The 22,927-nt window shown below is 57.9% G+C and overlaps 1 protein-coding gene across 8 annotated transcripts; it reads left to right on the top strand.

The window, feature by feature from the left end:
- The first annotated feature begins 1,141 nt into the window (after positions 1-1,141).
- PLCB2 (phospholipase C beta 2) lies at positions 1,142-21,312 on the top strand. Of its 8 annotated transcripts, XM_060147143.1 has the most exons (33): positions 2,103-2,218; positions 4,272-4,452; positions 5,494-5,571; positions 6,219-6,287; positions 6,877-7,017; positions 7,143-7,222; positions 7,305-7,358; positions 7,465-7,540; positions 9,906-10,006; positions 10,187-10,353; positions 10,433-10,579; positions 10,747-10,904; positions 11,185-11,267; positions 11,539-11,623; positions 12,225-12,387; positions 12,526-12,635; positions 12,758-12,854; positions 13,819-13,903; positions 14,037-14,161; positions 14,678-14,832; positions 15,374-15,538; positions 16,118-16,217; positions 16,632-16,736; positions 16,905-16,999; positions 17,128-17,203; positions 17,465-17,509; positions 17,616-17,850; positions 17,937-18,102; positions 18,213-18,289; positions 18,380-18,475; positions 19,037-19,094; positions 19,768-19,854; positions 20,221-21,312. In XM_060147143.1, exons 4-33 carry the CDS (start codon positions 6,222-6,224, stop codon positions 20,422-20,424), a joined length of 3,402 nt encoding a protein of 1,133 aa, XP_060003126.1. In that variant the 5' UTR covers positions 2,103-2,218; positions 4,272-4,452; positions 5,494-5,571; positions 6,219-6,221; the 3' UTR covers positions 20,425-21,312. The 8 variants fall into 8 exon arrangements, 6 of the variants coding, with proteins under 6 accessions (XP_060003132.1, XP_060003123.1, XP_060003115.1 ...); XM_060147149.1 differs by lacking the exons at positions 2,103-2,218; positions 4,272-4,452 and adding an exon at positions 1,142-1,421; XM_060147140.1 differs by lacking the exon at positions 4,272-4,452 and having other exon boundaries at positions 2,098-2,218; positions 17,619-17,850.
- Positions 21,313-22,927: the final 1,615 nt, after the last annotated feature.

Here is a 22,927-nt window from a genome sequence, read left to right as displayed (position 1 = left end):
AGGCGCCAGTCTCCCAAACTGTGTGTTCATGTGATCTCTCTGATTTTCTCTGTATCCAGTCTACCATTATTTACACAATATTTTTGTCAATTCACATTTAAAAAAACTAAATGTATTTTTAAAAGAAAAATATCCCTGTTGGATGAAGGTTTTCCCAGCTCCCTTTGCTGCTTGGATTTCTTGCATTCTGAGGGCTGCTTTGCAGGATGTGGGCAGGCGAGGACAGACGAAGCTACAGTTGGGGGTCTCAAGAACAGGGTCCAGGCAGTGTCATCACTGGGTAAAGATGGGTGAGGCTTTATTCTGTGGATTCAGAGCCTCAAACTTCAAAGCCGGAGATAGAAAGGGTAAAAGAGTAAAGAGCCCTGAAATCCTTGCCTTCCTTGTGGCGCCCCCAATCCTGTGAAATGAGAGCGCCTCCACCTACCCCATCCCCATGCCGAGGGAGAGAGAGGGGATTGTCTTTCCAGGCCCAAAGTAGAGAGAAGGCTGCAGGGTGGACCAGAGGGAGGAATTGGGTACAGGAGCAGGGCCGGCTGCAGGTGACAGGTGCAGGGGCTTTGGGAAGGGACAGGGATTTCCCTTGCAAAATGCATTCAAACAGACAGAGAGGGAACCTGATCCCAGGAAGGGAATCGGAAGAGCAGGAGATGCCAGAGGGGCCCCCAGAGGGGTCCAAGGCTGGAGGGATGAGGGAGGAGAGATGAGAGACAGCAGGGCTTGGAGGGAGGGGAGGGCGGCTGAGTCCTGAGGGCACAGGGCATGGCAGCATGGAGGATTCCCAAGCTGTTTCCACAGGTTCTGTCAGGCCTTGCTCCAGGATCCACCCCAGTGGTCTTAGAATCATTTTTCCAGGGCTTATTTTTGTGCTAGGAACCCCCTCAGCTCCAACCCCTAGAGGGCCCCATCCTCCTGCCTGGGGCCGGACTGGCCATCAGAGGCAGTTCTAGGGCCTGGGTGAGGGTCCCGTTGTTGTCAGGGGGTGGCACAAATGTCCACGGTGGGACCTGGAACAGAAAGCCGGGCCCTGAGAGGGGAAGGAAGTCCGGGGCAGAGCTCTCGGCTCCCCCAGCTGGGTTAAGAAGGGTGATGAGAGCAGATTAGGCAAGAGGAAGTGGGCTGGGCTGGACTGGGCTGTGACTGAGCTCCCGGGCCGGGCCCTGGGCCGGAGCAGAGTTAGGGCCATAAGCCCTGAGCAGCACCGCAAGCTGAGGCCCCTGCGAGCAGCCCTCCTGCCCCAAGCATTCTCTCCCACAGGCCCCGGCACAGGGCAGAGGAGGGAGCCTGGCAGGACAGCAAGGTGGAGGCTGGTGGCTGAGGGGTGCTTGAAGCAGCGGTGTGTGGAGTGGCGGCTGGTCAGTGAGGTTTCAGGCCTCGTCCAGGTCCGGAAGGCCAAGAGGAGGGAGTCACGTGTGACGCGGGTGAGGGGCGCGATTGCCTCACTTGCACCTCATTTTCATGGGGAGGAAGCACCGAGAAGGAGGGGCTGGGTGTTCAGCAAACTTTGCTTATTCAAAATGCTCAGTCCCAGCTGGACCCTGCTTCTCCCTCAACTCCCACCTCCAGGGTGGTCCCAGGCTCCTCGGCCTCTGAGAGTGACCCCTGTGCTCCGGACCCCACCTCTGTGGGGGTCCCTTCCCCTCGTGAGCTCCTTGCTCGCCCCCCTCAGTGTCCACCTGGGCAGCAGTATCCCCAGCTGGCCCCTTCCCACATCTGACCAGGGATGACCCCTGGGACGGAGAGGCCCCTGCTCGGGGCGGCCAGGCCTCGGGACCTGCTTCTTGAGCAGCACAGAGAAGGAAGCCCTGAGCAGGAAGTGCCGAGGCACCGGGTGAGGGCGGGGGGCTTTGCAGAGGGGAGCCCGGCCTCCCTGGGCAGGAGCAGTGACCACAGCCCCCCACTGCGGGCAGGCGGGATGAGGTTGATTTGAAAGGCAGATGGGCCTCTGGCCGAAGCATTCAGCTCTGCACCCAGCTACTGCCCCCCGCGGGCTGTAAGAGCGCCCAGACTTCCGGACTAGCTGGGGCGGGTGCCATGTGAGCCCAGCTAGTCTCCCCCCAGCCCCGCCCGCCCTCCTTCCTCCCCTCTGTGCGCTGTGCCTGCCCAGCCTCTCCTAAGACGGACGCTTGGCACTATGTCTCTGCTTAACCCTGTCCTGCAACCCCCCGGGGTGAAGGCCTATCTGAGCCAAGGGGAGCGCTTCATCAGATGGGATGATGTGAGTGGGGCTGGGCGGAGGGCTGCAGGGGTGGCGGCCGCCCTGCTTGGGGCTTTGCCGGGGTGGGGGGGGGCTGGCTTGGTTTATGTCTGCCAGGACTCAGGCGCCTGTGTTGCTTGGCCAGGCAGCTGACACAACTACCCAGATAAACAAACCTGGGCGGGAGGGTGTGTGCCCCCAGTCTGTGTCCCTGGGCTGCGGGGGCTAAGGCTCTGTCTGGATGTGGGAAGACGATGGCTGCCTGGGTGGTCACAGGAGGAAATTTCTCTGGGTCTGGGTCTGTCTTTCCCCAAAGCCCCCAAGAAGAGAAGGGTGTGTTGCTCCCGGTCTGGGCAGTGGGAGGAAAGGTGTCCCAGAGCTGAGGCAGGGCCAGCAGCAGAGGCGAGCCAGGCCCCTACTCCCAGCACAGACAGCCCATTCCAGCCCCAGACGGACGCCTGGACTGGAATCCTCACCCCTCCCCACCTGGCCCCGGCCCTGTCCCTGGGATGCCCTGCTCTCCCCCAGCTGCTGTGAGGTGGCCACGAAAGGCTCCTGGACCCCAAGGGAGAACTGGAGGCTCTCCTCCCAGGGGCCTGGGAGGGAACGGATAGACTTCTGCTTCCGCTAGCTGCTCTCGGCCTGGCTCCCTGACGCCGGCCCGTCTGCAGGGAAGGGGAAACCACACTTTGCCCTGCACCTCTGTCTCCACTGTGTCTGCTGCTCCCCAAACTGGGCCTGCTTCCCAGCCTCTGGTCCTCCCGGAGCCTGAAGATGTGTGTGTTGCCATAGGCCAGGGATTCTCCTGGGCGGGTGAGAGGAACAACTTGGGGCCCCTCCTTCAGGGAGGTAAGACTGCTGGGCTGGCCCAGCGTGAGAGTCAGCACTGGCTGCTCCCAGGAAGGGAACCTGAAGTTTCTGGACTGGCTGCGGGGGGAGGAAGGGCCCTTAGGGCTGGTTCCTCCTCCTTACAGGTGGGATGAGGGGGCTCTGAGTCTGTGAGTTAAGGCTCTCAGGCCTTTGGGGCTGGGCTAGGCTGAGTAATCTGGTTGCCATGGCTATGGGAGCGGGCCTGTGGTGAGAGACTTTCTGCTTCCCCACGAGTGGTGTGGTCACTGCGGCATGGTGGAGCCACGTCCCAGGAGCCTGTGGAATGAGGGAAGTGGCTCAGAATGAAAAGTGAAGCGGCCTCTCTCCCTTCCTCCGGGAAGTGCGTGTAACCTGACTGGGCAGAGGGTCATCAGGGATGGGGACGTGCTATGTGGTCTTCTCTGCAAGCCAGCATCCGTGTACCTGGCAGGCCCACTGCCCTCCCCAAGGCAGGGCACTGCAGGGTCCTGGATCCTGCCTCCCACGAGCAGGAACCTTCCCCGTCACGGGGCACACGCACCTGCCAGACGAGGCTCTGCTCTCAGACTGCCTTTGGCCCTGTAGGCAGATGACCTGGGTACTGGATAAGCACAATGTACAGGATGTAATCAAATCCCAGCTTACTGTCGTGTCCCACAGCCCGTTTCCAATGTATTCTGTGGGAGAAGCTCCCCTATGACCCATGGAAGGAAACTGAGCCCGTCATGAGACGTTCCATTTTCTCCTGGGGAATAGACAAGCCTAGGACACTTTTCCTCACAAAGCCCAGTCTACCTTCAGAAACTAGTTATAACTCAAAACTCCAGTCTTAATTTAGAATGACATCTTCTGCCCCACCTCCAAGAATGGTTTCAGGTGGGCTGCAGGCCCTGCGGAAAGGCCTGTGGGAGGATTCCCTGATCTTCCTCTATGCCCACCAGGGGTGGGGTACAGTGAGGAAGGAGGGAAAGAGGTACCAAAGTTCTTCACTGAGCAGTTGCTATCACGAAGTGGGCCTGGTGGAAGTGTAAGGCTTCTGCTTTCTCTCAGGCGCATATTTGAGGGTCCTTAGGAGACCCTCCCCCTGAGCTGGGGAATCCCTTATTTAGGGTCCTCCTGCCATCTCTGTTTCAGGAGCTCACTTCAAATTACTTCTTTAGCCCCAGAGAATCCAGTTACCACCCTCAGCTTCCTGCACCTTCGGCTTTGCCCCTTTCTCCCACAGGCCCACTCTGGACCCAGAAAATACTCACGAGTTCACTGCCCCACAGACTCCGGGGGTTCGGGCTCACCTAGCACACCAGCATCTCTCTCACCCGCTCAGTTTCCTGGGCAGGAGTCAGACCCCAGTTTGTCATGCACCACAACGGCAGGGGTGACGACAGCTCTCCAAGTGCGAGCTTAAGGTGAGGGGTCAGGTACCCCAACCCTCCCTTTGGGGAAGGAAGGGAAGGGAGCTCACAACACAGCTTTCTCCAAAATTAGGTTCCTCACACAGTATTCTCTTTTCCCCCATATCCTAACTGCCCCTAATCTGGGAACCTTTTTCTGGGCCATCTCCTTTGTAAATTCTGCATTTGGTCTGGTCTGGTGTGCAGTCAACTACCATGCCTTGTGGGAAACTTCGATTTTAGTATCTTGTTATTTGTGCCTACAAAGACCCTTAAAATAAAAGGTAGGCTGTGTGCTCTGTGAGTGGAGCAGGAACGCAGAAGCGAGTTCATTTTTCGTTCACCTGCTCCTTCGGCAAACATGGCGCATGCAGCTCACGGTCTAGTACAGGCTCGTTTCCCGGGAGTCCGTGAGCCCCTTGGGGATTTCCTGGAGGGGCTTCCAGGTCTGAGAACCAGCCTCCGCCCTGTTGTTGCAGCATGCTTCAGGAAAGGCTCTGCAGAAGCTAGTCTTTGATGGTATTTTAGGCAAGAGGGGCTGGGTGCTGAGGCTGGGAGGTGGGAAGGCACTTGGGACAGCTGGGGGGTGGGGCGGTGGGGTTCATGGATGGAAGGGCTGGGCAGGCAGGAAGCTTAGGCAGCTCTGCGGGAGTTGGGCTCTCAGCTCTCACCGCGTTCAGCTCTCCTGGGGGTAGCGTGGAGTCTTGGTGAGGGACATTCTACCTCTTTGGCTGAGCTGTGGCCCTTGAAAATAGGGTGAGGTGGGGGCCAAGACCCTGCTTGGGGTCTAGAGGGAGATCTTCTATTTGGGATTTAGAGGGGAAACCCTCTTTTCCTCCAGAAATGCCATCTCCAATCCTCTACCCCTCCCCACCCCTGGTTCAGAGCTTTTAAGGCTTACACCCAGGCCTTAGCTCTGGAGAACAAAGAGAAATGCCTGCAGATCCCTGGGATGGCCACCTCCTAGGCAGATGGTGAGCTCTGAAACCCCTGGCCCGGGCCACGAAAGCTCGGCCTGAAGTCTCAGAGCAGGGAGCTGACTCCTTCTCTTTGCAGGAAACAACAATAGCCTCCCCGGTTATCCTCCGTGTGGATCCCAAGGGCTACTACTTGTACTGGACGTATCAGAATAAGGTGAGGCAGCCCCTACCTACCGTGGCCCTGAGCTCCCGCTGTTCCATTGAGTCCAAGCAGCCTCTCGATGACACAGGGGTGGAGGTGTGGATGCCAGGAGTATAGAATGACTGGGAAGGGTGGCTCTGGGGGCATCTCCTGTGGGCAGGGGCTCTCTGCTTTGGGAGGGAGGATGCAGTCACTCCGACCATGGCTGCCTTGGGCCCAGATGCTTCAGCTTTCGCATCCCTTGGAGAGAGAGAGAGAGAAAGGAATTAGAGCTACTGCTGAAGGCTGATTCCCTGCCTGTGGTTCTGGGTAAACTTGAGGGCTCAGAGAGATCAGAGAAGGTCCTCGGCACCTGGGCGGAAGGAAGGGAGGGCGAACATGGGGAGAGTCCAGGATGGTGGAGGGGAGGCTGGAGGTCACAGCTCCCAAGTAACTCCAGCGGCCAGGGGAGGAGTGGCCAGAGAGGAAGGGAGGAGGGTCAGCATGAGGAAGGAGAGCCCGATCGCTGAGGAGGCAAGGCTGTGGTCTGGGAAGCCCCACAGTCTTGGCATCTAGAGAAGGCAGCTGGCCAAGATGTGAAGGGGTGTGAAGCTCCCTCCTCGCTGCCCTTCATTCTTGACCTGAGGTCTTTGTCCGCATCCTGTCTTTGCTCCTACCAGGAGATGGAGTTTCTGGATATCACCAGCATCCGGGACACCCGCTTTGGGAAGTTTGCCAAGATGCCCAAGGTAAGTGGGCCCAGTAGCAGCCCAGGATCAGCACGGCCACCAGCTCCACGGGGCTGGGGCAGGAGTCCCTGTGGGGGCAGGGAGCCTGATCCCTGGAGCCAGGGAAGGGTCCGTGGGCTGAGCAGAGGGTCTCTCCCTGAGCTGAGCAAGGGGCTTTGGTATCAGGGCACAGTGGATGGAGATGTTGCGTGGCCAGCTACTGCCCCTAGAGCACCCCAGGCTGTCTGGGAGGTGTTGCTTGCATCCTCTCCCCCTCCACCCCGACTGCTTTGCCTATATTTGCCTAATGCTGGTAGGAAAATTGGAGGAAGGGATTGGTGGAAAGCAGGATTCCCTGAGACTGGGGACTAAGAATCTGTCTTCAAATGAAAAATGGCAAACAAAATACACAGAACTCCCAGGCCCCAAAGTCTTGGTTAATCTCTTCCTGTGGGCCTCTCCCTCCCGTGGCTCCTAAGATGGGCATGGATGGGATGCCACCCCCGTGGGCCAGATTTCAAGTGGCTGAGAGGGAAAGACAGGGAGAGCCACAGTGGGCAGGGACGGGGGCACACACCTCTGATCCTAACCTTGTCACGACCTGCTACAGAGCCAGAAGCTCCGGGATGTCTTCAACATGGACTTTCCTGACAACAACTTCCTGCTGAAGACGCTCACCGTGGTGTCTGGCCCCGACATGGTGGACCTCACCTTCCATAACTTCGTCTCCTACAAAGAGAACGTGGGCAAGGTGCACCGGGGGCGCCTGGCCTGGGGCTGGGCACCTGGGACAGCCTGAGAGGCGGGCCTGGGCCACGGCGTGGGGCGGCACCTTTGTGGGTGGGGCCCTGACTGCTGTGCCCTGGGGTCCTGCAGGACTGGGCTGAAGATGTCCTGGCTCTGGCCAAGCACCCGCTGATGGCCAACGCCTCCCGCAGCACCTTCCTGGACAAGAGGTAAGTGTCTGCCTGCCTGGCCTGAGCGCGTGAGGCTAAGGGTGTCAGCCCGGGCCTTGACGGGCTGCCTTCTGCCCACCAGCCTGGTGAAACTCAAGATGCAGCTCAACCCTGAAGGAAAGATTCCTGTGAAGAAGTGAGTCTCCCCTCCTCCCTCCCCACATGTCCTCTGAGCTCCCCAAGGCCTTCCCTCTCCAGGCCTGACCCCTCTCTTGGCCTGGTGCTTTTCTCTGCTTCTTCAGTTTTTTCCAGATGTTTCCTGCTGACCGCAAGCGGGTGGAAGCTGCCCTCAGCGCCTGCCACCTCCCAAAAGGCAAGGTGAGTGGTTCCCCCCTCTCCAGCCCACGCCCAGCATTCTCCTTCTCATCTGAGTTGCCTTGGACCGGAGGGCACCCTGGTGGGGATGCGGAGGGCAGGAATGACAGTTCAGTCCCAGCCAACAGCCCGAAAAGTCAGTTCACTCTAAAGCCACCGGTTCCTGATACAAGGCACAGTGACAGAACCAGGGCAGGGGGTTGAGGTGCCCGGGTTCAGAGCAGGTTGGTCTATACCCCTTCAGTTCCAATAGGAAAACATTTTTCCTTTCTTTTTACTCAAGTAATTTTTAATTACAAGTCGTATGCGGGGTCACCCCATGAGATGCCTTATGTGACTTGCAAAAAGGAGCCCTCTGGGCAGATGCAGCCCTGAGCCAGGGTTCCTGCCTGGCGGGGGTAGATCTCAGGCCCCTGTCCTCCCTTGGCCAGTGCCTTTGTGGATTCCACGGAGTCTTTTCTCCTGGTAAGAATTTGGAATGTTATAAATAAATAAAACTAAGGCCTCATAATAGATCACTTGTCCACATGAATCTCAGAAGGAATACTTCCCCCACACTCAACTCTACGGAGCTGGTGACCCCTCGGTGCAATGAGTCACAGGGGATGCAAGCTTGGGGTTGGGGAGAGGGTGGGAATGGGCTCCTGCTGAGGGCACAGCTTGGGCTGTCACATCCACCCTCCTTTTCTCCTGCCTCCCGAGTTCCCACCTTGGCTAAGTCCTCCTTATTTATCAGCTCTCCTGCATCCCGGCAGGAGCCGTTGAGCCATCTTTGCTTGCAGCTGATGGGTCCAAGATTCGGTCTAGCTATCCTGCTCAGAGCCTCTGCTCCAAACTAAGACTGATGTTGGCTTTCCAGAATGACCCTGGAAAACATCTGACGGGTTTTTCTGGAATGGAATGCAAAGGCACAGAAACCCCGAATGCCACCAAATCTACTTTCTGTTTCTGTTTCTATGGATTTGTCTCTTCCGGACATTTCTCGTAAATGGAATCATACAATATGATGTCAGCCTTCATTCATTTAGCACAGTGTTTTCAAGCTTCATCCATGTTGTATCATGTATCAGTAGTTCATTCCTTTTTTATTGTGGAATGCTATTCCATTGTGTGGATATACCACATTTTGTTTAACTGTTCAACAGTTGATGGACATTTGGGTTGTTTCCACTTTGGGGCTATTATGAATAATGCTGCTATGAACGATTCTGTCCGGACGTATGTTTTCAAGTCACTTGAGGACATAGCTAGGGGTGGAATTCTTCTGTCATATTGTAACCGTATACTTAACATTTTGAGGAAATTCCACACTGTTTTCCAAAATGACTATACCATTTTACAATCCCACCAGCGTTGTATGAGGGTTCCAATTTCTCCACATCTTCATCAACACCTGTTATTGTCTGTCTTCTTTTTCTTCTTTTTACTTTAGTCATCCTGTGAGTGCGATGTGGTATCTCATTGTGGTTTTATGTTATTTATTCATTTATTTTGGCCACGCCACCCGCCTTGCGGGATCTTAGTCCCCCAACAAGGGATCAGACCCGTGCCCCCTGCAGTGGAAGTTCAGAGTCCTAACCACTGGACCGCCAGGGAATTCCCCTCATTGTGGGTTTGATTTGCATTTCCCTAAGGACTAATGATGCTGAGCATCTCTTCATGTGCTGATTGGTCATTTGCATATCGCCTTTGGAGAGATATCTATTCAAGTTCATTGCCCACCGTTCAGTTGGGTTTTCTTTTAGTGTGAAGTCGTCTACTACTGGATATCTGATTTGCAAATATTTTCTCCCATTCTTTTTACTTTATTGACAGTATCCTTTGGAACACCAACATTTTTAATTTGGATGAAGTCCAATCTGTCTATTTTTTGTTATCGTTCCTTGTGCTTTTTGGTGTCTCCAACTGTTGTTGTTGAATTGTCTATTTCTCCCTTCAGTTTTGTCAGTTTTGCTTCGTGCATCTTGGGGTTCCGTTGTTAGGTGCATTGTTTGTATGCAAATTGCTCCTTTTTGAAAATTTATCCTCCATTAAAAAGAAAAAGATAGCCCACAGCTCTGGCAAACAGCGTAAAGTAGCTTGCTTCTGAGCTCTTTTCTTCCCAGTTCTGGTCATTCTTAGTTTGAATCCTGTCCCAGCCAAGAGATTAGCCAGTATCAATCCAGGGGCAAAGCAAACCAGCTAAGATGCTCTCTGCTCAGCAACCAGGGCCTTGAAAAGTGGGGGCTTAGGGTGCCCCTGATGCTCTTCTGTCTGCCCTGAGCCCTCCCTCTCCCCAAGTCGCCTCGCGCAGGGCTGGGCCTAGTCTGTGGTTCTTAGTGCTGGAAGGTGGGGGCAGGAGTCATCAGGTGACTCTCTATCCCCCCAGAATGATGCCATCAATCCCGAGGACTTCCCAGAATCCGTCTACAAGAGTTTCCTCATGAGCCTTTGTCCTCGGCCAGAAATAGATGAGATCTTCACTTCCTAGTGAGCTTCTTGGGCTGGGCTGGTCTTGGGGAAGGGGTGGTGGCTAAAATTCCCACCTGCCATGCTGACAATTAGGTAGCGTCGCTGGAGAAGGGGGTTGTCCCAGCTGCCACCACACACACCCCCGCCCCCAGCCCAGGGGATATAGAGGAGACCTGTGCTCCTCTCTTTGGCCTGCAGCCACGCCAAGGCCAAACCCTACATGACTAAGGAGCACCTGGCCAAATTCATCAACCAGAAACAGCGCGACTCCAGGCTCAACTCCCTGCTGTTCCCGCTTGCGCGGCCTGACCAGGTGCAGGGCCTCATCGACAAGTACGAGCCCAGAGGCATCAACGTGCAGAGGGGTGAGGACTAAGGGAACTTCTGACCCTCCATGGTCCTGGCAGCTGGGCTGCTGCCCTGACAACCACCCCTGTCCCCCAGGCCAGCTGTCCCCCGAGGGCATGGTATGGTTACTCTGCGGGCCAGAGAACAGCGTGCTGGCCCAGGACAAGTTGCTGCTGCACCACGACATGACGCAGCCGCTCAACCATTACTTCATCAACTCCTCCCACAACACCTACCTGACAGGTGGGCCCTGGCGACCTCACCGCCAGCCTCTCCTTTTACGGGGGCTGTTCCTGCTCCCTGAATCCCCTGCAGGGGTTGCCCACGGGCTGCCCACGACGGAGTGGGGAGGGGCAGAGCTGGACTGCCCTTGAGTGAAGCCCCCGCCCCTCGCCCCTCCTCTGGCTCAGCTGGCCAGTTCTCAGGCCTCTCCTCCGCCGAGATGTACCGCCAGGTGCTGCTGGCGGGCTGCCGCTGCGTGGAGCTGGACTGCTGGAAGGGGAAGCCCCCTGACGAGGAGCCCATTATCACCCACGGCTTCACCATGACCACAGACATCTATTTCAAGGCGAGACTCGTCATGTGGAGGCTGGTGGCAGTGGCACTAGGGGAGGGCCCTGGGCCATGAGCTTTTTGGGGTTGGGGGGAGTGAGGCCAGAGAGGAGGGATGGCTGGGAGGCCTTGGACCAGTGTGGGTACTAGAGGGGACCAGAAGAGACACAGGGCCAAGAGTGGCCCTCCAATTCTACGTGTGTGTTGAAACTGGGGAGTGGGGAAGGATGCCGTTGAGGGAGGCGAAGCCTGGAGGCACAGCACTGACCTCCCCACGGGGTCCCCTTCTCCTCCAGGAAGCAATTGAAGCTATTGCAGAAAGTGCCTTTAAGACCTCCCCTTATCCGGTCATCCTGTCGTTTGAAAACCACGTGGACTCGTGCGTATCCAGGCCATCCAGCCTCATTCTCTACCCTGTCCCCATCTCCCGCCTGCAGCTGCCCTCCCCACAACTGTCTCCAGCCTCTAGCCATGCCTTCTGGCTCTCTCCCGGGTCTCAACACAATCTCCTTGGGACCCCAGGCTCTCCTGCCTGTGTCCCTGCCTCCCCAACATCTTGAGCCCCTGATCTGGGTCATCAGGGGGCACAAAAAGATGGACAAGAGGGTGGAGTGGAGCTGCTGAAGCACACCCACTTCTGCTCCCTGCAGACCCCGCCAACAGGCTAAGATGGCCGAGTACTGCCGAACGATATTTGGGGATATGCTGCTCACAGAGCCACTGGAAAAGTTCCCAGTGAGTGGACTTCACTGTGGGGCATCTGGGTCTGAGGGCTGGGGAGCCAGGGCAGGGTGCCAGATTAACGAGGCAGATGTCCCCAGAGGATGCTGGGGTTTATTTGGGAGGACGTGGGGCTAGGGTCCTACCATCTACCACGTGTCAGGCACTATGCTGGGCTTGGGGGGTATGTCAGTAGCAGAGGGGCAGTCCCAGCCTTCAGATCACTTACCCTCTAGTCAGGAGGCAGACAGGTAACCAGGCCATTACAACCAGTGGCTGCTATGAGAGCACCTGAGGCTCCAGATCTGGTCTTGAGGATCAGGGAAGGCTTCCTGGAGGAGGTGATGGCTAAGCTGAAACCTGAGGGAAAGAATGGATTTATCCTGGTGAGAGTGGGGAAGGGTGTTCTAGGCAGGCTGAGTACTTGAGAAAAGATTACTGAGGAGCTGGGATAAGTTGGGTCAGGCAGGGGTTTAGCGCACGAGGTGGGAGTGATGAGAGGAGAGGCTGGAGAGTTAGGCCGGGGGCAGCTGGAGCGTAGCTTGCCATGCGGGAGCTTGGGCTACTCCCTGAAGGTGAGGAGATAGTGCTGAGGACCCTGTCTCCTCTCCCACAGCTGAAACCAGGCATCCCCCTGCCCAGCCCTGAGGATCTCCGAGGCAAGATCCTCATCAAGAACAAGAAGAACCAGTTTGCTGGTCCCCCAGCCCCCAGCCAGGAGCCGGGTGGGGAGGCTGAGGGGAGCGGCCCACCCAATGTCCCTGTGGGTGAGGACACAGGTGAGGCGGCCTGGGAGGAGTGGGGGTGGCCGAGGAGGAGCATCTGGAATGGGAGAGAGGGGCTGGGCCTGGAGGGGAGAGCCAGCCTGGTGCTGGGGTCTCCCCCGCCCCCAGTGCTGATGGAGCTGTATGTGGCAGCGTGGGCTGGTGAGGAAGGGGCTGAGCTGGAGGAGGAGGAGGTGGAAGAGGAAGAGGAGGAGTCGGGAAACCTGGATGAAGAAGGGATGAAGAAGATGCAGTCAGATGAGGTGTGTGGGGAGCCCCGAGGCCCTTCTGCCAGCTCCACTGCAGAGCCCTCCAGGCGGGGGTGTGGGACCGGGCCACTGGGCTCTGAGCTGGCCTCTTCCCCATCCTCCCCCCTTCTCCCTAGGGCACAGCGGGCCTGGAGGTGACGGCTTACAAGGAGATGTCCAGCCTAGTCAATTACGTCCAACCCACCAAGTTCATCTCCTTCGAGTCCTCTGCCCGTGAGTTAGCATGCGGTGGTGGTAAGCTGGAAGTTAGGCTAGATTCGGGAGAAGGCCCTTAGGAAGCGTGTCCTGACGCCAGAGCAGCCTGATGGGTGGGGGTGAGAGTGAGGCGGGTCCTCCCTCTCCTTGGGCTGGGGGCCCTGTTTATAAATACCCAGCAGAGGAGCCAGGCAGAGGCATGTTTAAGTGGCAGTGGCTCCCAGTGTCCCATCACTGTACTGAGAACTTGGCACCAAGCAGAATGCTCTGGAGTGTGTCGGTGACAGGCAGGTCATTTACCAAGGGCCACCTCGGCCGGGCGGCCTGGGGCTCCTCCAGCTTCCTTCTGTGGCTGCCTGGGCATGAGAACTCCTGGGAGGGGGAGGAAGGCAAAGAAACCAGCCAGCGCACATCTGCCCCTTGTTCCCTTCCCTTTCTGAGCGCGTCCACGCTGTTTACCTTTATCTTCTCTGGACATGCGCGCAATGAGTTCCTCTCACCCTCTGTGCACAGCCCCAACACGAACACCTTTTTCTGCATGCACTCTGCAGCACTGGCTCGTCATCCCTGAAGCCCCAGCCTGCACCCCCTCCTGTGCACCACCCTTGCTGTGTGCCTCTCACCCCTGCACCCTGTTCCCTGTGCATCACAGCGTGTTCCTGACCCCCCGGGCTCATCACTGCGTGTTTCCCACACCCTCTGCGTCCACCCAGGGCATGTACCCCACTTTTTAGGACTCTGGCACGCAACCCCATCCCTGTGCGTATGTATCCACTGTGCGTACCCTTTACCTCCAGCACACACTGCTACCCACACAGATCTGCATATTCCCCACCCCGGGGCCCCTCAACCCTCAGCCCGCGGTGGAAACGCTAGGTTGGAGGCATCTCTGTGCTGGAGGGAGCCGCGCCACAGGGGAGGGCAAGTCTGTGGGAGGGGACAGGCTGACGCGGACTCTCCTTCCTCTTTCTCCCCTACACAGAGAAGAACCGAAGTTATGTCATTTCCTCCTTCACGGAGCTCAAGGCTTACGACCTGCTCTCCAAGTCCTCAGTGCAGTTTGTGGAGTATCCTTGAGACCTCACTAGCCAGGGTCCCTGGTGGGGTGGAGGGAAAGGGGAGGCCTGGGACGGGGCTCGCAGGGGGTCTGTGGGTCTTCCTGGTGCAGGTGGCTTTGCTGGCTCCTATACCCTGCGGCAGCTACAACAAGCGCCAGATGAGCCGCATCTACCCCAAGGGCACCCGCATGGACTCCTCCAACTACATGCCCCAGATGTTCTGGAATGCTGGTTGCCAGATGGTTGCCCTCAACTTCCAGACGATGGGTGAGGGCATGCTCAGGCCCTTAAGAACCTTCCCCTGCCCCTCCCACCTTTACCCCTTCCCTGGGGAGGGGGGGTCTTTGGAACAGACCTGGGGGCAGGGGGGCTGATGTTCATTTAGGCTCTGGGCGCATGTGCATGTGTGTGAGCGTTTAGTGCATCAGCTCATGCCTATGTGACTGCACGTATACGAGTATGTCTGTGATGATGCCAGGGTGCTGGCATGGGTTCTGGCTGCTCGGCCCGAGTGGGTCTGTGGGAACACCTGCTCCACTGGCCTCAACTCCCACTGTGAGCTTGAGGTCCGGTTGTGGCTTTGCTCCTGCTGACTCCAGGTTGCGGGCCCTTCCTGAGAGATGAGACCCTAAGGAACCGGGCTGGGACATGAGAAACCCTCATCCTCACGGTCCACCCAACCTCCCCATTTGCGAGACGGGAAAGGTTGGGAAATGTGGAAAGAGAGGCTGCGTGCAGACCCAGAGCCGGGCCGCCCTTCCTGAGTGCCCTTGTGCCCCCCAGACCTGCCCATGCAGCAGAACATGGCGCTCTTTGAGTTCAACGGGCAGAGTGGCTACCTCCTCAAGCATGAGTTCATGCGCCGGTTGGACAAGCAGTTCAACCCCTTCTCGGTGGACCGCATCGACGTGGTGGTAGCCACCACCCTTTCCATTACGGCAAGGCCCTGAGGTGGACAAGTGGCCGGGAGGGCTGGGGTCTTGAGGAGAAAGACACAGGAGCCCCACTCCTCCATTCCCAACCCCCTCCCCTGATATCCCGAAAACTTCAGCCCCAGCCAGTTCGTGAAGTAGCAAGTTGCCTTGGAAACTGCCTCCTCCTCAGCCCTGGAGGCTGCCTCTTGGTCCCCATGGAAACCAAGGGGAAGGGCTGAGGCTGGGGTGGGGGGAGGGGAAAAGAGTGGGGCAGCAGGAGCCCCAGGCCCTGGGGTGGGGGGGGGAAGGGCCCTGTTCCTTCCTCGCTGGGGAGGGAGGTGGGGAGGCCCACACCTCTTCCCTAAATGCTGGAAGCACCCTGGGTGCCAGAGCTTAGCTGTAACCCTTAAGCCACACAGCCTCTACTCTGTGGCCAGAATTGAATGGGGCTCTTCACAGTACCCAAGAATGGATGTTTCAGCTAGGGGGGCTGGAGGCCCTCAGTTCTGGGGAATGGCCTGGGTGGGGGAGCTGATGCTGGTCTCCCATGGGCCCCAACCTCCAGGTGATCTCTGGGCAGTTCCTGTCAGAACGCAGTGTGCGCACCTATGTGGAAGTGGAGCTGTTTGGCCTTCCTGGGGACCCCAAGAGGCGCTATCGCACCAAGCTGTCACCCAGTACCAATTCCATCAATCCTGTCTGGAAGGAGGAGCCCTTTGTCTTTGAAAAGGTGGGGTGGCTAGATCAGGGCAGGGGCTGGGATCTGTCCCTAGTTCTTGGTCTCTACTTGTAGAAGAGAAAATACATAAAGGGATTTCCTCGATCCTCCTCCTCTTCCCACCCCTCATCTGTGCCCTCCTGAGTTTCAAGAGTCCAAAAACCAAGTTTACAGAAACTTACTTTGTGGGCAAGTTTTGTATGCGTGTGTACATGTGTGTAGGTGCATGCTTGTCCATGTTACGATTAGAGGCAGAAATGTGAACTCCCAGACCAGGGTGCAGGGACCCAAGGAATCACGGGGCCTTTTGCTCCCATTGGATACTTGTTGACAAAGCTTCCAAGGGCTGTCTGCACCAGGCCTCCTGGAGCCCTGGGCTGCATATCCAGCTCTCTGCCCTGTGTGGACCAGCCATGACCTGAGCTGTTAGGATGTCTATGTGTGTGGCTTAGAGTGGGCCCTCTGTCCTCACCAGATCCAGTAAAGCCTGCCATGTTCTCACACTGACCCTAGATTTCTGGAATCAGGGAAGGGGGGCAGCTTGGCCACTCTCTCCCCTCTCCAGCTTGTCCTGTCCTGAACTCTCCCCAGATCTTGATGCCTGAGCTGGCCTCCCTCAGGGTGGCTGTGATGGAGGACGGCAACAAGTTTCTTGGACACCGCATCATCCCCATCAATGCCCTGAATTCTGGTAAGGATAGGGGTTCTTCTTTGCTGTTCCCAGTGGGTCTGAGACCAAGACCAGCATCAGGATCCCGTCCAGAGTGTGGGGCAGCTTCAGGGAGGTGGCCTTGTCATTTTATCAGCCTGGGAAAGTGGGGCAGGAATAGTACCTCTCCAGGAAACTGACAGAGGTGGGGACTCTGCCCACCCAACACAATGTCTCTAATTCTCTGAAACTACTGGGGCAGTTTCCCAAGTAGCTGACACTTATTGGGCACTTAAAATGCTTTACGGGCTTATAACACTTTCTCACTTAATCCTAACAGTAACCACGTGAGGTAGAACCAGACTAAAGCCAGAAGCGTCGAGCACTGGGCTGCTGGTGAGCAGTGCTGGGCAGCAGTGGGCTCTGGCTCACCGGCCACCCGGTCATGTCCCACAGGATACCACCACCTGTGCCTGCACAGCGAGAGCAACATGCCGCTCACCATGCCTGCACTCTTTGTCTTCCTGGAGATGAAGGACTATGTACCTGACACCTGGGCAGGTGGGAGGCCCCTGGAATGTTGGAAGCCCCAGGGCGTCCATCCCCCCTCCTCTCTCCGCAAGCCAGCCTCCAGAGGGGGGCAGGACAGGGTATTCTGGCATAGGTGAGGCTGGGGGAGGCTCCCGGGTACATCTCCTTATCAGGCCCATCATGTCCCTGTGCACCCAGATCTCACGGTGGCCCTCGCCAATCCCATCAAGTTCTTCAGTGCTCATGATAAGAAGTCTGTGAAGCTCAAGGAAGCCATGGGAGGCCTGCCTGAGGTCTGTGTTGTCAGGTCCACTGCCAGGGGCCCCCATGAGCTGCACCCTCTCTGTGGGAAGATGAGGGAGGGGGCAGAGTCCAGGGCTCAGGGAGAGAGACACCTTCCTAACACGCTCTCCCTACACAGAATCCCTTCCCTCTCGGGAGTCCAGTTGCCCGCCAGGTCAATGGGGCATCAGCTTTACCGAGCAACGGGTCAGCAGGTACGCACTGCGGGGTCCCCGCACCTACCGGAAGGGTCTCGATCTCTCCGCTGCACCGGTAGGCACATCCCAGACGGGCGGCAGTTCTCTATAAAAACAAAAACAAAAACAACCCCGAAAACTTTCACCTGGGGAGGGAACGGCTGCATGTGAAGCCTCGGGCTGGGCAGCGCGCAGCAGGGGGCCCACACCGCCAGCCCCGGGAGGCGCGGGAGCGGCCGCGCCGAGGGCACCGGAGAGCCTCTCCTTTGGTTCTTGCAGCAGCCCAGGCCAAGGCCAGGGAGGAGGCCACGAAAGACGCTGCGGGTAAGGCCTGCTGAGACCGAGTCACGTTGGGGTCGAGCCCGGGGAGGGTCCGGGACTCGGGGTGGGGGGCGGTTCCCGGGGGGCGCGCGCCTCACGCCTGCCCCAGCAGAGCCGCGGACCGCTAGCCTGGAGGAGCTGCGGGAGCTGAAGAGCGTCGTGAAGCTGCAGCGGCGGCACGAGAAGGAGCTGCGGGAGCTGGAGCGGCGCGGCGCGCGGCGCTGGGAGGAGCTGCTGCAGAGGGGCGCGGCGCAGCGGGCCGAGCTCCGGCCGCCGGGCGCTGGGGGCGGCGGCGAGGGCCGGGGCCGCAAGCTCGGCCCGGGGAAAGGCTCCCGCAAAAACAGGTAAGGGCGGCGGAGGCATCCTGCCCCCCGCGGCTCGGGCGCGGGCGGCCTGGGGCTCACGGCTTGTCCCCACATGGCCTCCGCAGGACCCCGCCGGGCGAGGACCCCGCCGGGTCGGCGCCGGCCGAAGGCCCCGAGGGCGCGGGCGCGCATCTGCGAGAGCTGAGGGACAGGCTGGAGCTGGAGCTGCTGCAGCAGGGCGAGGAGCAGTGCGAGTGTGTCCGGAGGTGCAGGGCGCAGCAAGTGGCCGAGGTGCCAGCGTCGGGGAGGGGAGGGAGCGAGGGCCCGATCGACCCCACACCCTCTGCACAGCCAAGGGCATCTCCTCGGTCTTAGCTTAGCCGGTCCTTCCTCTCCCTCAGCAAATGACCAAGATGATGGAGCTGGCCAGAGAGAAACAGGCTGCAGAGCTGAAGACCCTCAAGGAGACTTTGGAGACGTAAGACTGCCTCCCTTCTACGCCTGACTCTTACCTCCCAGGAGGGCCCAAGCCGCAGGAAGCATCTTCCTGACGCCTGTTTCTCTGCAGTGACACCAAAGAGGTGAAGAAAAAGCTGGAGGCCAAGAGGCTGGATCGGATCCAGGCCATGATGAAGGTCACCACAGACAAGATGGCTCAGGAGAGGTGAGCCCTGGAGGGGAGGCGCAGGACTCAAACTCCAGGCCCAGTGCTGAGCAAGAACCACACTGGGTGGGAAGGGGCCTTCCTACGAGTGGGTCCTGACTTGCTTCCCAGAGATGCGCCTGTCTCCTGGTGCTGGAAAGTTAATTCTACTTCCGTCACCTCTGATCAGAGAATGTCCTCCCTAGGCAAAACACAGATGCCACCACTATTTGAGGAAAGAGGAGAATTTAAGGGAAAATCAAGTGTGTAAAGAGGGAGGTGAAACCTTGGGAGAGCTGATTCCCACCTACACTTTCCCATGCATGCCTTGAAGAACAGTGCGTTTTAGTGAGGAAGCCCTTCCCTCAAAGGGCCCCCAGGGCTCCCAATATCTCCTTAGATCCTCCTTGGGTCCCCATGCTTACCTCTCTGGCTGGTTCCCAGACCAGACATAGATGCATGCCAGCCACAGAGGGTTCTACGATGGAGTTCTCATGTTGCCTACACCCTGTGGAGAATTTGTCTCATCCAGCTCTTCCCGGGGGCCTCCTGCCCTCTCTGAAACTCTGATCACCCCAACAGGTTGAAGAGAGAGATTAACAACTCCCACATCCAGGAGGTGGTGCAGGTCCTCAAGCAGGTGTGTAAGAGCTGTGCCCTTCCCAAACACACTCTCTCTCTCTGAGGGAAGGAGTGGCCCCAAGGCCTTTACTTTGCCCTTAGGAGATGCACTGTTTGGAGTGGCCCACCAGCTAGGGATGGGGGGGAGAGGCAGTAGAGGGGAGGGGCTTCCCTTAGGCCATCCAGGGTTCTGACCTTTGTGCAGAGGTTGGGATACCAGCCTAAAGGAGTCTGTCTTTGGCCAGCTGCCCTCGATGGAAATGATATGGGCCAGCTGGCCAAGGGGAGGTGGGATTGGGGTGGGTGGGTGAGAGGGAGCAAGGGAGCTTCCAGAGTTAGGCTTCCAGGGAGTCAGAAGAGGAAGGAAAGCCCTGTGGAGAATGGCCCTAAAGCTCCCTGGGGATTACTAACAACAGTAACAGAGCTGCTAGCTCCTGAGTCCTGACCTTGTCAGGCACTAAGCCGGGTGCTTCACGTGAACTGTCTCATATAATCCTTCACAATCCAGCAAGACAGGTACTATTATCCTCATTTTACAAATTAAAAAACAAAACAAAACAAAAAACTCAACTTTTCAAAGGTTAAGGAATTTGTCCAAAGGCTCCCAGCTCGTTGACTGGGATTGTGGCTGGATTTCACCCCAGACTGCCTGCCTATGCTGTCCTGATTCTCTGTCTCTCACTCCTGCCCAGATGACGGAGAACCTGGAGAGGCACCAGGAGAAGCTGGAAGAGAAGCAGGCAGCCTGCCTGGAACAGATCCGGGAGATGGAAAAGCAGGTGACGGGGTGGGGGGGGACCACTACCCTGGCCCACAGCAGAGCTGGCCTGGCTCCAGGGTGTAAAGGGACCCAGCTCCGGGGAGCTGCGAGTCAAGAGGTGGGTGGCCGTGGGGGACTTGCCCCTCTCCAGGGGGTCAGGGCTCTGATTCCCAGGGAATCATGAGGCAGCTCTGCAGATCTCTTTGCTTGGTTGGTATTCCCTCTCCTGAAAGACCCCCTGATGGGCTCCACTACCCCCACCTCCCACCCTGATCTCCTGGGAGGTCTGAACAAACCAGGCATCTCCTGGTTCCACTGTTCAGGCGAGGAAGAGTGGGCAGGTGGCCCATCCTGAGCCAGGGGGTGGTCCTTGCTGTCCTCACAGTTCCAGCAGGAGGCGCTGGCACAGTACGAGGCCAAGATGAAGGGCCTGGAGGTGGAAGTGAAGGAGTCGGTGAGGACCTGCCTCAGGGCCTGCTTGCCCTCTGCGGAGGAGGACAAGCCTGAGAGGCCCTGCAGGGTCTCCAGGGAGCTGTGTGAGCAGGATGCACTCACAGAGAAGACAGACGCCGAGGAGACCCTCCTCTGATGCCCCCATGCCCTTGGGACGTTCTGCAAGGACATTCACCCTTCTCTGGGACGTGAGTCCATTCCCCCTCGAGGAAAGGGCCCCAGCACCGTGAAGCTGCGGGAAGCTGGAGCTCCCTTGGACACTGGAGCCCCTTTCTCAACAGCCAGGCTAAGTAGGAGGCAGGAAGCAGGCCAGCTGGGGCCCATCTGGGGTCTGAGGTCCTCTCCGTCCAACACCCTGCCCCTCCTGTTTCCGCTTCCCCTCTGAACAAGCGTCTGTCACATGTTTGTTGAGGGCAAAAGAATATGAACTTGGAGGCATGAAATGGGGCCCTGGCCCCACTCTGCATTTCCTAGTGTGCCACTCTAGACTCAGTTTCCTCACCTGGAGGGTTAGGCCTGGCCACCTGGAACCTCTACTCCATCACCTGTAGTTCAAGCAGGTCCAAATTCCAAACTCTCCTGCCATAAGGCGGGCAGCTCACCCTGGCTTCTAGGCCCCATCTCGGGCTTGCCCTGAGTTGGCCTCATTGTCAGCTCCCTGATACAGAGTCCAGCACTTCCTTCCAGCTCCCTGGGGACAGCTGCTCCCAGGATCCCAGGCTAAGGTGCCTTCCCTGCCTCCTGCCTTTGGGGGATGGGAGGCTGATGTGGAAAAGCTGCCTCAGCTGTGTGGCCCTCAGGCCACTGAGACAACTGGGGCTGGGGGTGAGGGGAGAAGGACGGCCTTTTGTGCACTCTCCCACCCAGAGCCCAGCCACCACTTTTCCTAGGCCTGGGGGGTACTTCCCAGCATGTGCCCCAGCTCAGGCTGTCCTGACAAGGTCAGCACCATTTTCTCTCCTGACTTTATGAGGTTTATTTATTTTTCTCTTTCTTACTCCTACTAAAGAACCCTGTCTCAAGATTTCCTGCCTAAGCCTGGCCTCTGTTCTACAGCTAAGAAAGGCGGGTGGGGATGGGCAGGGCTTCCCAGGTGGCGCAGTGGTTAAGAATCCACCTGCCAATGCAGGGGACACGGGTATGAGCCTTGGTCCGGGAAGATCCCACATGCCGCGGAGCAGCTAAGCCCGTGCGCCACAACTACTGAGCCTGTGCTCTAGATCCCGCAAGTGACAACTACTGAAGCCTGAGCACCTACAGCCTGTGCTTTGCAACAAGAGAAGCCACTGCAATGAGAAGCCCGCGCACCGCAACTAGAGAAAGCCCGCGCGCAGCAACGAAGACCTAACGCAGCCAAAAATAAATAAAAGAAATGGGGGGGGGCAGCGGAGTAGAGTGCCCCCCAAATGAAGTGGGCTGGGGAAAAAGTCCATGAGAATTCACCTGGGCATGAGGTCCCTTCTAGAGCTCAGTGGAATGGCCCTGCCTCTGGGCTTGAAGAGGATTCACTTCCCCATCTGCCGGCCCTGATGCCACAACCACTGGAAAATGATGTCACCCTTCTGTTCCACTCCTCACCAGATGTGGCCCTTCCTTGTCTCCACCCTCAGGGCTGGAGCAGAAGAGCCTCCTGCAGAGGTGCCCCCCACCCTCTTGGGGAGTCGCAAGCTGTCAGGCCACCTGGGCCCCTTTAGGCAGACTTAGCCCGGTCGCATTCTCAGGCTCCTGTGGCCGTTATGGTTGACCCAGACACAGGCTGTAGAGAGGCCTCTGAGCAGCTATTCACTGCACCTATTGACATAGTCCCAAATCGCAAATGAAAACAGACACTGGCTTTGGAGAGGCAGGGTGGCTGTTGATTCTGGGCTGTTTTCTTATCAGAGAGTTATAGCAAATGCCATTAGCCCCTCCCCCCATCCCTCTGGGGGCTTGATCTCTGTGATGCTAGCAGTCCCTGGCTGCAGGGTGAGGCTAGGGGGCCTGCGCATTCAGAGGAGTAAGGCCTGTCATTAGTCAGCCTGCATACACACTGGAGACAGCGGAGGGCGGGACACCGACACCCCAGGGCAGTGCCCTGTCTTCAGCACTCCAGCTGAGCACTCAGCTGCCCCATCTCCTCCCCAACCCAGGGGTAGAACCTCACAGGGATGAGGATCCAGGCCTAGAGGAACTCACTGACCTGGGCATGGGGCATAAGCCGGAACCAGTGCCAAATAGGGCCCACTGGGCAGTCCCCAGCTTTGACCAATGACCGCTCAGGGGAAGAAGACTGCCTTCTCTGCCCCTCAGTCAGGCCGGGCAGAGTCTCTAGGCCTCCAGTCTGGGGCTGAGAAGCCCAGGAATGGGGAAGGGGATGCAATCCTCCCTCCTGGAGAGGCCTCTGCACAGCAGGCTGGGGGCTTCCCAGGAGGGCAGGGCAAATACCCACCTCCCTGCTTTCTGTCCTCTGGAAAAAGGGCAGGGTGCCCCTGGGAAAATGCCACAGTCCTTGGGCCCCGGACGTGAATTTATCTCTGGCCTCAGGGGATGTGCAGAGGAAGAACTGATGCCGTCCCTCACTGGCTTCCACTCCTGCTGCAGATCTGTGGGGCTGGGGCCAGCTTCCCTATCCACTTGGCATGCCTCAGTTTCACCTTTTG

Source organism: Lagenorhynchus albirostris, chromosome 1, assembly GCF_949774975.1.
Source record: "Lagenorhynchus albirostris chromosome 1, mLagAlb1.1, whole genome shotgun sequence".
NCBI classification, from domain to species: domain Eukaryota; kingdom Metazoa; phylum Chordata; class Mammalia; order Artiodactyla; family Delphinidae; genus Lagenorhynchus; species Lagenorhynchus albirostris.
This window is presented reverse-complemented; position numbering and strand designations above follow the sequence as displayed.

Bases quoted from the DNA above. Each gene is read 5' to 3' on its own strand.
- PLCB2 (XM_060147132.1), top strand. From the start codon at position 2,135: ATGTCTCTGCTTAACCCTGTCCTGCAACCCCCCGGGGTGAAGGCCTAT. The intron at 13,904-14,036 runs GTATCCTTGAGA...ACCCTGCGGCAG, and splicing joins TCCTCAGTGCAGTTTGTGGA to CTACAACAAGCGCCAGATGA. The intron at 19,855-20,220 runs GTGACGGGGTGG...CTGTCCTCACAG, and splicing joins TCCGGGAGATGGAAAAGCAG to TTCCAGCAGGAGGCGCTGGC.